At 49.5% G+C, this 13,902-nt stretch overlaps 1 protein-coding gene across 1 annotated transcript; it reads right to left on the bottom strand.

Moving 5' to 3' along the window:
- Positions 1-10,189, bottom strand: LOC101682010 (zinc finger protein 814-like). The gene is made up of 3 exons (XM_045077301.1): positions 9,940-10,189; positions 7,294-7,420; positions 1-3,110 (listed from the first exon to the last, which is right to left on the bottom strand). Exons 1-3 carry the CDS (start codon positions 9,970-9,972, stop codon positions 778-780), a joined length of 2,493 nt encoding a protein of 830 aa, XP_044933236.1. The 5' UTR covers positions 9,973-10,189; the 3' UTR covers positions 1-777.
- Between the last annotated feature and the right edge of the window lie 3,713 nt (positions 10,190-13,902).

The raw sequence follows: 13,902 nt of genomic DNA, 5'->3' as shown, positions 1-13,902 counted from the left end.
TATATATATATATATATATATATGTACAATATTTATTAGCAATTTTCCTCTCAGAGACACAGCAAGTATGGGATGGAATGCGATCTGCTCATTCCTTCATGTGGGAGAGCCCGATGCTGCTTTCAAACCACCCCTTCAAGTGCACACAATGTCCAAGATCAAAGGTAATTAAACAAACATGGCACTTACTGATACATTAATCAGAGCAACATGGGGCACACAAATCCTGTGTGGTGACCTGGAAGCTGCAAATAGTCATCAAAGCATCAGGAGACCAGAAACACCCCTGTGGGACTTAGCCTTCCTGTGCGAGTCACCACCCAGAACTCACATCGCCCACTGTAGATCAACACTGGTCACATCCATGCCCTAACTGGGAATGGAACGAGAGGTTCCAGGTACCCAGAATTTGGATGAGCAGTTGAGAACGTGAACAGCTCGGCATCATTAACCATGTTGGGGTGGTGATGTACGCACACCAGGAACTGCCAGGTGCCAGACGCTGCCAGTGACTTCCATCTTGCAGTGACTGCACCCACATCAGAAAGCACTATGCAGGTTCCGAATTTTTCTGCAAAGGGCTGGATCTTATGGGAAATCACTGCACTGGGGAAATTCAAAGGAACCACAGTCAATTCAGAGGTTGTCCTCCAGCCTAAACGCCACCAAGCAAGAAGTATCACCTGTGCTGTTTTAAATCCTTCCTGCAGTGTGAAGGCCATAATGATGTCTCAAACCATTATGACTAATAAAAAGATTTCCCACATTCACGACACTCTAAGGCCTTTCTCCAGTGTGACGTCTCTGGTGACGATGGAGGGCAGAACTAGCAGTGAATGATTTCCCACATTCACTACACTCATAAGGCCGTTTACCTGAGTGAACCTTTTTGTGTACACTGAGGCTATCTTTTCGGGGAAAGGATTTGCCACATTCACTGCACTCATAAGGCCTCTCACCGCTGTGAACACTCTGGTGAGCACGATGTTGATTACTAGTGATAAAAGATTTCCCACATACACGGCACTCATAAGGCTTTTGTCCAGTATGAAGTCTCTGGTGATAACGGAGGGCAGAACTAGCAGTAAATGATTTCCCACATTCATGGCACTCATAAGGCCTTTCTCCAGTGTGGACTCTCTGGTGACGACGGAGGGCAGAACTAGCAATAAATGATTTCCCACATTCATTACACTCATAAGGCCGGTCACCTGAGTGAACCATTTTGTGTATACTGAGGCTACCTTTTCGGGGAAATGATTTGCCACATTCAGGGCATTCATAAGGCCTCTCTCCACTGTGAACTCTCTGGTGAGAACGACGTTGATTACTAGTGATAAAAGATTTCCCACATTCACGGCACTCGAAAGGACGTTCTCCAGTGTGAAGTCTCTGGTGATAACGGAGAGCAGAACTACTAGTAAAAGATTTCCCACATTCACGGCACTCGTAAGGACGTTCTCCAGTGTGAAGTCTCTGGTGAGAACGGAGGGTAGAACTAGCAGTGTAAGATTTCCCACATTCATAGCACTCATAACGCCGTTGCCCAGTATGAAGTCTCCGGTGAGAAGATAGGGCAGAACTAAAAGTAAAAGATTTCCCACATTCACGACACTCATAAGGCCTTTCTCCTGTGTGAAGTCTCTGGTGAGAACGGAGGGCAGAACGAGCAGTGTAAGATTTCCCACATTCACAGCACTCAAATGGCCGTTCTCCAGTATGAACTCTCTGATGATGAAGGAGGGCAGAACTAGCAGTAAAATTTTTCCCACATTCATTACATTCATAAGGCCTTTCACCTGAGTGAACTTTTATGTGTACACTGAGGCTAGTTTTTCGGATAAAGGACTTGCCACATTCACTGCACGCATAAGGCCTTTCACCAGTGTGAACTCTCTGATGATAACGTAAGACAAAACTACCAGCAAAAGATTTCCCACATTCGCTGCACTCGTAAGGCCTAATTCCACTGTGAATTGTCTGGTGATAACGTAGTGAAGAACTACCAGCAAAAGATTTCCCACATTCATGGCATTTATAAGGCCTTTCTCCAGTGTGAACTCTCTGATGAGAACGGAGGCCAGAACTACTGGTAACAGATTTCCCACAATCACTGCATTCATACCGTCTTTGCCCTGCATGAGATCTCTCATGATCTGAGAGGGCAGACATAGACGGAAAAGATTTTGCACAGCTATGACACTTATACAACCGATCTCCAGACTGGACACTATGAGTAAGCAACACTGAGCTACCGCTAAGAGATTTTGCACACCCGCTGCAAAGAAAACTCTCCACTCCACTGCGCCATTTCTGGGGATGAAGGAAGACAGATTCAGGGCCTAAGGATTTCCCACATTTGCTGCAGGTGTACTGCCCGGATCCTCCCTGAGTCTTACCTTGCTCATTCAGGGTTGGTTGTTGCCCAAGGGATTTTCCACATGGACCAAACTCATGATGTCGTGCTCTAGTATGGTATCTATGGTGTATGGCAAATAAGGATTTGTACCTGAAAGTTTTCCCACATTCACTGCACACAAAGGACTGTCTACCAAGGTGGACACCCTGCTCCTCTGTATCCGTGTGTTTGGGACCAAAAACGTTCTGACATTGGCCCCAAGTGCCATGACTGCTTCTGTGAAGTAACGTTGCACTGCAGTGGGGGATCGAATGTGGCTTCTCCCCAGTAAGAGTGGCCTCTTGCTCCAGATGCCCCGAGCCAGACAGCAAGTCCTTCTCAACCTCTCCACAGGTAAAGGGCTTTCCCAAACCACCGGATCCCCAGCTCTTGACAGCAGAGGCCCTGTCCACATGGCTTCTGAATGGTTTTGCTCCCGCAGGCTGCTCCTGCTGCTGCTGCTGCTGCTCCAACTTCACACTGAAAGAAAATCGTTTCCCGCAGGCCCCACACCTCAACCGTTTCTGGCTGTTTTCTTTCCCCTGGAGCTCAGCCAAGTGGAAAATGTCTCTCAAGGGACCCGGACCGCACATCTCACAGGGGTGGGTCTTCCGGGAAGACAGAGCAGCCCTGGGCGTCCAGGTCTGTGAAACGCCTACAGAAGCGCTCTGTGCAAATGGGGCCTCCTCATCCTCTGCTCCACAGCAGCAACCTGAAGGCAGAGAAATGCTGGTGAAATACGTGCTGGCTGTAGCGAGGGGGTGAGCCCATCACACACATGCACCCGACTCATCTAGGCAGGATGGTATAGCATGCTTTTCACACACACAGAGAAGAAACTCAACTATAGGACAGGCCACTGGGCATTTCTGGGCCATTTCTGGGCCCAAGCCGTGAACGTACTAGCGAGAACACACTAGGAGGACAGAAAACTAGGGCAGGTCAAGGAAGAGTGCCACGGTCTACAGCTTATTTTCTGCCCAAAGGTTTGTGTACCACGGTTGCTGCTGCTCGCCTCTGGCTGAGCACAAGCCAATCACCCAAAATGGACTACACTCAAGGGCAGTTTAAGGACACTGATTGACTATCTCATTTCAAATGCTTGCCTGTGGGGACACCTGGGTAGCTCAGTTGGTTAAAATGCCTGCGTGTGAATGCTGAGATACACAGAAAGAGCAGTGATAGAAATGAGTGAGATTGGATGCCTGAGATGCAGGGATTATCCCTGTACCAGAGTAAACAGAATTACCAAAGGAGTAGAATCCACTTGACAAAAGAAAGGTCAATGGCGAGAAAGGAAAGACAGAAATGGGGGGGGGGGCAGAACTCTCTGGCTGAGCAAAGAATGGTGCCCAGTATGATCAAACACAGACCTCATGTGCCACCGCTGCCAGGGGCCATTCATAAGGAACAGGTTCCCTCAAAGCCCATCTGCTCATGTCTGGGGCATGTCCATGCTTTGGTACACAAGGCACCCCTCCTGGAAGCCCTAGCGGAGCAACTAGAGCGCACCAGAAAGACAGACGAACTGATGGAAAAAACAGGCCAAGCCCACTGCCAGCACTGTTGTAGAGCTACTCAGGACACAGTTGACACAGAAAAATGTCCTGTGGGACTGTTATCAGCAGGAAGGTAGAAGGAGAGATATCATCCTTACCTCCAAGAAAAATAAAGGCAATAGTGGCCATGAATGACATGAGCCTCGGTGGGATCAACAGTCCAATTAAGACGGACCGGTACACGGGGGAGCGTCAGAGAGGGCACATGCACACAGAAAAATCCCTGCAGATTGTATCAGCAGAGACATGTGGGGATGGGTGGGCAATAAGGCCTGGGCTGTCTCCACCGGTCCCAGGGTAGGTGCAACTGAGGTCCCTGCTCAGCAGAGCTCCCAGCGTCCTGCCCCACAGGAGACACTGGGACATCTGCCACCAAATCAACCAAAGCCTAAAGCCCAAGGAATCTTCAGAAAGAAGATCCAATCGTTAGGCCGCACAATTTCGAACTTAAAACCGGACTGCAAAGCTAGATGATGCTAAACAATAGGGTGAAGGCATAAAAACAGAACAACGGAGGGGCGCCTGGGTGGCTAAGTGGGTTAAAGCCTCTGCCTTCTGCTCTGGTCATGATCTCAGGGTCCTGGGATCAAGTGACGCATTGGGCTCTCTGCTCAGCAGGGAGCCTGCTTACCCTCTCTCTCTCTGTCTGCCTCTCTGCCTACTTGTAATCCCTGTCTGTCAAATAAAGAAAATCTTTAAAAAAAAGAAAATAAAACAGAACAACGGAATGGAGGAAGGAAAAGCCCATAAGGAAGGCCACACACAGTCCACTACTCTTTCACTATTATGCCAAGAGGGAAAAATACCCTCCTCTCTCGCACTGCTGTGAAACCGGACTCCCCATATGCAAACAGTAGGGGTGGATCCCCACCCACAGTACCCAGAAACACACACGTGCAGTTGATGCAAGACTGAAAACCCATGACCGGAAACCATAAAGCTCCCGGCAAAAAGAGACGGAAGAGCCTCTTTAATCTTAGCCCTGGCAAGGATTTTTTGAACAGGACACCCAAAGCATAGGTCACGAAAGCAAAAGCACCACTATGCCAAACTGAAAAGTTGCAGCAGAGCCAAAGAAACACACCAAAGAGTGAAGAGGAGATGTTCGGGCGCCAATGCGAGCTCACACTCACTAATCGTCAGAGAAATGAAAACCAACACCACAACGTATCACCTCGTAGTTCTCACAACGGCGATTACCAAAAAGCTAAGACGGGCTGGTGAGGACATGGAGAAAAGCAAACCCCCGGAACGCTGTTGCTGGCCATCAATTAGGGAAGTCACCATGGAACACAGAAACGGGAAAACTGAACTACCCTATGCCCCACCACTGCCATTTCTAGCTATGTGTGTATCCCAAGGCAACAAAACCACTATCTGCACAAACTACCTGCATGCCCATATCCACTGCAGGACCGTTCACAACACCCACAACAGCAACATCTTTCAGTCTGTGTCAAGGCTTAAAGTGACAACGAATATTATGGGGGGACTGCCAGGCTCACCACGTAGAGCATGCGACTAGGGATCACGGAGTGGTGAGTTCTAACCCCACAGGGGGTGTAGAGATCAACAGAAAAATGTAAAATTACTAAGCAAAATAGTAAGGTGACAAACAACATTTTGGAAATATGGGACGCCTGAGTGGCTCAGTCCGTTAAGTGTCTGCCTTTGACTCAGGTCATGACTCTAGGGTCCTGGAATCCAGTCCCACACTGAGCTCCTTGCTCAGCGGGGAGCCTGCTTCTCCCTCTGCCTGTCACTCCCCCTCCTTCTATGGGCATGCTCTCTCTCCCCTTGTATAATCAATCAATCAATCAATCTAAAAAGTGGGGAAAGGAACGTTTACTGAACACACGCATGCAGGAAATCTCACATATAAAAGAGGCAACAGGGTGCCTGGGTGGCTCAGCTGGTTAAGCAATTGCCTTCAGGTCAATTCATGATCCCAGAGTTCCGGGATCAAGTCCCATACCCGGCACCTAGCTCCAGGGGAAGTCTGCTTCTCCCTCTGACCTCCTCACTCCCACTCTCTATGTTTCTCTCTCAAATAACTAAATAAAATCTAAAAAACATACATGTATAAATAAATAAAATAAGACAATAAAAAATGGGATGCCTGGTTGGCTCAGTTGGTTAAGTGGCTGCCTTCGGCTTAGGTACTAAACCCTGCGTCCTGGGATCAAGTCCCACATCAGGCTCCTTGTTCGGCAGGGAGCCTGCTTCTCCCTCTGCTCTGCCTGCCACTCTGCTTCTTGTGCTCACTCTCACTCCTCTCTATCTCTGATAAATAAATAAATAAAATCTTTTTAAAAAAAGACAATAAAATGAATAAAAAAGGCAGCAGACTCACTGCCACAACATGGCTACACAGTGCCACCTGCCTCAATGTGAAGAACATTATGCCACGTGAAATCATTATGCAAAAAAGACAATACTGTATGGCATTATTTACAGGTATGTCCTCTTTACTTTTGAGAAAAGAAAAGGACCCATTTATTTGGGAAAGAGAGACTGAGACAGCACTTGTGCATGTGAGAAGGAGGGCAGAGGATGGTCAGGGAGACACACGTTCAACGACAAAAGGATTCACTTCTGAGGAACTAACATAGGGCACACTGACTACAGTTAATACTGCACTGTAGCGCTGAAATTTGCTCAGAGGGTTGATCTTCCGATTTCTCACCAGCACAAGAAAAGTACTGACGCCAAGTGATGGCTATACTGATTCACTTCATTTTGGTAAGAACTTGATAATGCTGAACTACATGAAATCATTATGTAACACTTTCAGTCACAGATTTGATTTGTCCATCATACCTCACAAACATGAATGGAGGCAGCCAGGGAGAAGAACAGATGTAAACATTATAGAAAGATCCACACAGGACCTTCTTGAGAAACGGCCCACGGTCCACGTCCACTACAGCAGTGCGCATACCAATGCCTCCAATTTCAGGCACAGGCAGGCACAGGGAAATGTCACCTAAGGGAGAGGTCAAAACCTAGGCCATCGATGAGTCACGGACCTAGATACAGGGTGCCAGCCAGGGAGAGGGCAAGCAAGGTGCATTCCATCAGCCTCAGTGCAGGACCACTGACCTGCGATCCTACCCTGTCAGGGCTCAGCACAGCGGGTACTGGGGCTGTGGGCAGACAGAAGGGCATACCAACAACTCAGGGCCAGCAACAAAAGCAACTGCCCAGAAATCTGGGGAAGCACGCAGTGAACATAGTCCACACCAGAGAAGGACAAACCCTCCCCTGAAGAATGGAGGAGGGGAGTCCGCAGGGTACAGAGTCCAGGGCAGGTCAAGGGGACGCCGAGGGCCTTACCCAGTGACGATACAAGTGCAAAGTTCTCCAGCATCACATGGTGGTACAGCCGTCTCTGAGCCTCATCAAGAAGCCTCCACTCCTTCCAGGAGAAGTACACGGCCACGTCCTCAAAGGTCACACCACACTACCATGAAAGGAAAACATGGAACCCTGAGCATTCTTTCTCTGAGAACCCACCAGCGTTGCAACCCACACACCCACCCCGGTCTCTCCTGCCAGCCCAGCTCCCCTCCTCAGATAATACCAGGTCCTGGTGCCTCTAACGCTGCTCTCCTCTCACCTTCCCACCAATCACTGTTCAGTGCTCAGCGATAACACACAGGGGACACATGGAAGCAATCTAAGCTCTGGGTTTGGCCTGCAAGTCCCAAACCCCTGCCAGGATATTCTCATGGAGTCTCCCACGGTGTTCCCTCAAGACAGCCAATTACAGGCTCTGCTCTGCCAGGAAGTCTTCAATACCAGGACCCTGAGGCCCTTAGCTCACACTTCCTCTCCAGGTCTACATGATTCTGTAGACTGTACCTCTCTCATGTCTTCAGACCCCACAGATGAAAGCCCACACCTTCCAAAGGACTCTCCCTTGACTCACACTTGTCCTTGTCACATGACAACCAAAGGATTATGTGACAAACTGAAACAGGTTCCAACTACCACCCCAGTACTCCCAAGGATCCCAACTGAGGGAAAGCCTCAAATGCTGCTGAGAGGCCTCCTCACCTGCCTCTAATCCTCCCTGCAGCACGACACTCACAACCACTGTCTACCTAGGATCCTCCTACACCGTCTTCTACTCCCCTACTACCCATGCTGGCCCTCCACAGTTGGGAACCAACCATCCACTACTGGACCTTTCTGAAAACAACCAGCCCTAAGGACCTCTCTGCCAGGCACAGAAAAGCAAAAAATGACATTTGCCCCAGACCGTTTCAGGCAGGAAGACTCCGAAACACTCCGGATACCATAAAAGCTGACCACAAAATTCCGGTGAAGTCCTAGAACACTGAAGAGAGAGCAGCTCCAGCCTCTTACTCGCAGGAGGGGCCGCCTGGGTGGCTAAATGGGTTCAGCATCTCACTCTTCATCTCATAGTCCTGAGTTCAAGACTCCTGTTGGGCTCCACACTGGGAATGGAGCCTACTTAAACAACAAAACAAACAAACAAGCAACCCCCCCATGTCCTCAGCTATCACTTGTCCCGGCATCCCACGGAAGGCTTGTCCATGTATCTGCCAGATCACTGCCTCTCTCCTTCACCTGTGTTCACAACGCCCAGCAACCCCGACCACGAGTTGAGCAGGAAAACCACTCTTCAGCACATGTTACTAGGTCCCTCTGACCTACTAGGAGCATTGCCATGACACTCTGCGTTCCCTTCCCAAATGTGATCCCAGTCTCCACCCTGGTCCACACAGCAGCCATCACTTTTCAAACTCTCCATCATGAATCTTTCCCCCAGTTTCCCAAAATTTCCTGTCCAGCTGCCCACTTGATGCCATCACTTACCATTTTCTGAAACACCTAAGTCACCTAACACTGTGAAAATACGTTCGGACACTCCCAAAGATAAGCAACTTACTGTTAACTTCCATCAGGTTGATGGGACTTTCCCTCCCTTCAGCTGCTAGAACTGTGAAAATTAATGAGGGGCAATCTTCCTAAATTGGGGTCGGGAGGTTGCACTGGGGGCAGCTCAAACACTACCATAGTGGGTGGTATCACCTGCGGGTCCAACAGAAAGAGATGGACTTGAACTTATTTGGGGATACTACTTCACTACCCCCGCCCAAAGACAGCCTTTTCATGATGGCCCCACCCAAGAGCTCAGCCAATGAGAAGCCACTATATTTGGACCTTCTAGTTTAGTCTCCTGGGCTTGGAATTCATAACACCTTTCACTCCTTTCCTTTAAATAAAAATAAATTAAAGGAAAAAAAAAAAAAAAAGACGACCTCTCTCTTCTCCACACTGGCTACGGCTTTGACTCGGCTTCTTCGGTCCCGAACGCTGTTCCCTGTTGCTCCCACAGAAACAACATCTCTGCGGTAAAATCTGCAGTTTTTCTCTTCAAGAGTCACCGACCAAAAGCCCCGAGGTTCCCCTCACTCCCCCCGTTCAATTCTCCTCTGCGACACGCACAATTCGCCTCAGCACTTCTCCGAGGTTCTCCAACATCCAGAGCGGACAAGGGGGCGGTCGGGCCACTACCAGCGAGTCTCTCCTGCTACGCGCCCTGTCTGCGCGTTCACCCCCGGCGGCGGCGCTTCTCCGCGGCCCAAGAAAGCCCTCTGACACCCGGGTTAGACCACCTCCCCTCACCGCCAGCAGACATGGCTTCGGCAGGCAGCGACAGCGCCGGCCTCACCCGCCGCGCCGCACCCTGCTCCTGCCAGAACCAATGCAGCCGCGCCGTCCCCCGTTGGTGGCGCGGGCCCCCTGCAGCCCCCGTCCCGGCTGCCGGTCAGCCCGGAGCCCGCCCCCGCAAGCAGCCCGCCGGCGCTCCCACATGGGCCCCCGCCCACCGGCGCCTCCTTGTCCCGGACACCCGGGCCTGGGCCGCAGGGCCTCGAGCAGGCGCCCCGCGCTCGGACCTTCGGGGTCTGGGTAGGGGTCGGCGGGAGGGCCCGCAGGATGAGCGTTTACCTCAGACGGGTCCTTGGGCACGGCCGCCGCCATCGGACTCGGCGGGCCAGCAGCGGGCCGGAGGGTAGTGGACACCCGGGCTCAACTGTGTGCGGCGAGGAGGCGCCGCTACTCGCGTCTTCAGCGTCAGTTACCACGATCCCGAGCCGCAATCCCGAAACCGATGAGATAAACAGACCTAAACTGGGACTATAACCCCGCAGCGGGGACCAGGCCGGAAGTCCCGCCCGCAGCGGATGCGCACGCCTAATTATGCCGTGTTCGCGGCCCTCATTGGCTCATCCCTGCGTCGTCAGGCGTTACGCTCTTCCGGGTGGGGTGGCTCTCTCTCTCTCTCTCTTCTGGCGGTCTCAGAGAGGGTGTGGCACACCCTAGATTTTGGAACCTTAGGTGTCCCTTCACGTCAGGAGAAGCTGAAACAGGATTGTCACCTCAGAGACCTTTTCGCAGAAGGCTTCGCAAGTCTAGGAAAAGAATCAAAAAAAGCATGTCGCCGTGGTAAACTAATGTGCCTGGATGTTGTGAGGCTGTTTATATCAAAATGTGTCATTTGTCATTCCTGAAACATAAGGATGAAGGAGATTAGAAACCGTGGCTCTCAACTAAAGGTCATTCAAGAGGGGCGCCTGGGTGCTCAGTGTGTTAAGCCTCTGCCTTCGGCTCAGGTCATGATCCCAGAGTCCTGGGATCAGGTCCCACATTGGGCTCTTTGCTAGGCAGGGAGCTTGCTTCCCTCTCTCTCTCTCTGCCTGCCTCGCTGCCTACTTGTGATCTGTCTGTCAAATAAATAAAAGCTTTAAAAAAAAAAAAGTCATTCAAGAAAAGAGAGGTCGGGGTGTTTCATCGGCTGCTTGTCAAGGTTAGTGTGTCTTTGCTAGGACAATAGAAATCATCTTTTTTTTTTTTTTTTTTTAAGAAGATTGAAAATCCTACCAAGAAAGCATACATTCTCATCAAGATAAAAAGTATCTTTCTTCCTCTTGGTGATTATCCATGTCCTCCCTGTGAAAGTGCTTTCCATTTGTGGCCAACTGACTTCATTTTAAAAGTGGCTTCCTTTATTAATTAACAGTACTTTGGAGGGAAAAGTAAAGAGCACATTTAGGGCCCCCTGATAAGTTAAAAGGCAAGATAAACGCAAATGTCATCTTTATTCATTGTCTAACAAATGTGCACTGACTCATTCTAGGTTTTCAGGAACTCTGCGTAGGTGTTAGGAGATATGCCAGCAGAAGACTAAAGTCCTGCCTTCTTGTAGGTTTTACTATGTTCAAAGGACAGGAAACATGAAGGAAGAAATACAAAGTATACGTTAAAATGTGCCCGGTGTGATGATCAAGTCATGTGGTTTTGGAATAAAAGAGAGATTCAGTATGTTGGAATCCAGAGGCGATGAACAAGAAAGAATTCTTGAGATGTGTTTGAAGACAAGTGGGGGTTTATTATTGCACAGGGACAGCACCCGAAGCTAGACGGAGCTGCTGCCTAGGGTTCTGAGCAGTGGCTGATTTCATTCTCTGGGGTTGGGGGAGGTAAGGAAAAGGGAGGTGTTGAAAGTACTTTGATATGTTACCGAAGACTTGCCACCGTCAAGTTAAGGTTGTTTACACCTCTAGTGAGGCATTAACAGTAAGAGAGTTGGGAGCTTCCTGGAAGAACATTACATTTGGCCTGCTTAAAGTATCTGTCAAAGGGCTGCAGAATACAAGGACATTTAATTGTATATGAGTTCTCTACTGAAAGCTGAAACATTGAGAGAAATACTTTGTTCTACTAAATTACTAAGGGTTCTGTAACCAAGGGAGACTCAGGCCTTGCAGGATTGTGAGCTCTCTTGCCATTTATTCTTCCTGTAGGGCAACCGGGAAGCATGAGAAATGTCACATATATCCCATGGTGGGAGAGTCACCTTAGGCTTTGTCCTCAGCTTGCCTTCAGTTCAATCCGAAAAAGGAGAGGGTATTTCGTGAGAAGGGGGACAGGCTGTAGCATTACACTGAGGACAAACCAAGCTGTTGTCCTAAGAACACGACTGAGCAGAGATGAGTCATGTGGGTCTTTGTGAGTTCTGTTAAAGGATAAACTGAGCTGCATTAAAATTTCCAAATGGCAGCTCTTTCTCCCCACCTGTCCTTTCCCCGTGCTTAAAGAAAATCACCTTTATGGCACCAAAAATAATTTGTTCCCCCAAAGAGTTTATTTGAGCAAACAGCAAATCCATTCAGGCAGCACCAAACAAAATTAGGGGAAACGCTGTTCTAGACCAATTGAAGGAATCCAAGCAAGGATGTTATATGATTGGCTGTAACGTAGAGAACCGCCCAATTCAGACAGCCTACTTCCTGCTTCTGGTGGCCTGTCCTTAGCTTCCATTTCCGCTTCTTTCCCTGGAGGCTTTTACGAGAATTTGGTCCCGGTTTGGCTTCAGTTTGCTCAAGTAGTGGCTAGGGCAGGGAGCCACCTGAGTCTAATGGGCTCCTTCTGGATTTGGAGTTGGAAGCAAAAGGGGCAGGTGGCTCTAGGTGGCTTCCTGTGGAGCCTTCAGCAGTCGGGTCCCTGGAATTCTAGTCCTTTAAGGCTTCAGCCTGCTTGGCTCACTGCAGAGGCACTCAGCAGCTGTGCACTAGCACCCTTCACTCTGCCGCTCCCCAATCTGTACCACCACAGCCGCCCTCTACCAGGGCCTGGAGTGAGACAGTGTCATCTTCCCTGGAAACCTCCTTCCACTGTGTCGTCACTGCACTGACCTCCCCATCAGCATCACCTCAACTCATTAGAAATGGTGATTTTCTGCCCACGACTGAGACCTATGGACTCAGACTTTTGGAGAGGAGCTCCAAAATTACCCCCTTTATGCATTAACCACTTTCCATGTCACAAGGGAACACATGAAAACATTCCATCTCCTTCCTCTGGATCCTGTGGATGGGGCACCTAGTATTCTTGTGATTCACGAGAATCTCCTCTACAACTACAGGATTTCATGACCTAGGCTGTGAAACGTTCCAGCACACATTTCTCTCTCTCCTGAAAAAGTTAATGTCTAAAATGTCTGTTTTTCTCCTATTAAGGGATTACGACTCTTTGATGAGCACAGAAAATGTTCATGGGAAAGGAATATGAGTTTTCATCACTAGGCTGGGAAGAAGGTGGACTCCTGTTGCAGAGGCCAACTCCAACCTTTCTACCTCACTCACACTTGGGTTTTTAAAGCTTAGGGCAGGGACGCCTGGGTGGCTCACGGGGTTAAGCAGCTGCCTTCAGTTCAGGTCATGATGCCAGGGTCTTGGTATCCAGTGCCATGTCAGGCTCCTTGCTCAGTGGTAGTCCCTTGCCCTCTCCCTCTGCCTATCACTCTGCCTACTTGTACTCTCTCTCTGTCAGATACATAAAAACCTTTAAAAAAAAAAAACAAAAAATAAAAAGCTTCGGGCAGTTAACCAGCAAAGGGAGGACAGAGGTCTGAAACGTTTCTGCACTACACGCACACTCCATGGTGCAGCTACACACGTTACCACAGTGCTGGGCAGCTGTACAAAGGGTCTCCTTCCTTAGTGTCTACGGGTCGCCCAGAAGGCTCCGTTCTGCTTTGTGGCATGCACAATGCTCAGCTCTTTCCAGGAGAGAGAGCATGACCTGTAGATGAACAGAGAGAGGTTAGTCCATCATGGAAGCATAGGGCGCTTGTTAAACCTTCAGGGTTACTAGGTTGGCTGGAGGGCCCAAGGTGGCTTCACCCATACACACTGCTTTCCTTAGGACAAAGAGAGGACCTCGGCTGCCCCGGTTTTGATCTCAGACTTTCAAGTCTTACGCTTCTTTCCAGCTTGTCTCTTGACTCAGACGGAAGACCCTGCTGGCAAGGCAGCCCCAAATGGGAGTCAAAACCACCATGCCTCGCTCTAAGGATTGCCCTGAGCCAGCAAGTCCCCACCATTGACTGACTCCAGGACTTTGATCTAC

The sequence above is a fragment of the Mustela putorius genome, unplaced genomic scaffold, assembly GCF_011764305.1.
Source record: "Mustela putorius furo isolate JIRA1106 unplaced genomic scaffold, ASM1176430v1.1 tig00000196_pilon_pilon_pilon, whole genome shotgun sequence".
Classification (NCBI taxonomy): domain Eukaryota; kingdom Metazoa; phylum Chordata; class Mammalia; order Carnivora; family Mustelidae; genus Mustela; species Mustela putorius.
This window is presented reverse-complemented; position numbering and strand designations above follow the sequence as displayed.

Excerpts from the sequence above, each read along its gene's own strand:
- LOC101682010 (XM_045077301.1), bottom strand. The coding sequence starts at position 9,972 with ATGGCGGCGGCCGTGCCCAAGGACCCGTCTGAG. Across the intron at positions 7,421-9,939 it reads TGCCCAAGGACCCGTCTGAG|TGTGGTGTGACCTTTGAGGA; the intron begins GTAAACGCTCAT and ends CTTTCATGGTAG. Across the intron at positions 3,111-7,293 it reads TGCACTTGTATCGTCACTGG|GTTGCTGCTGTGGAGCAGAG; the intron begins GTAAGGCCCTCG and ends CTCTGCCTTCAG.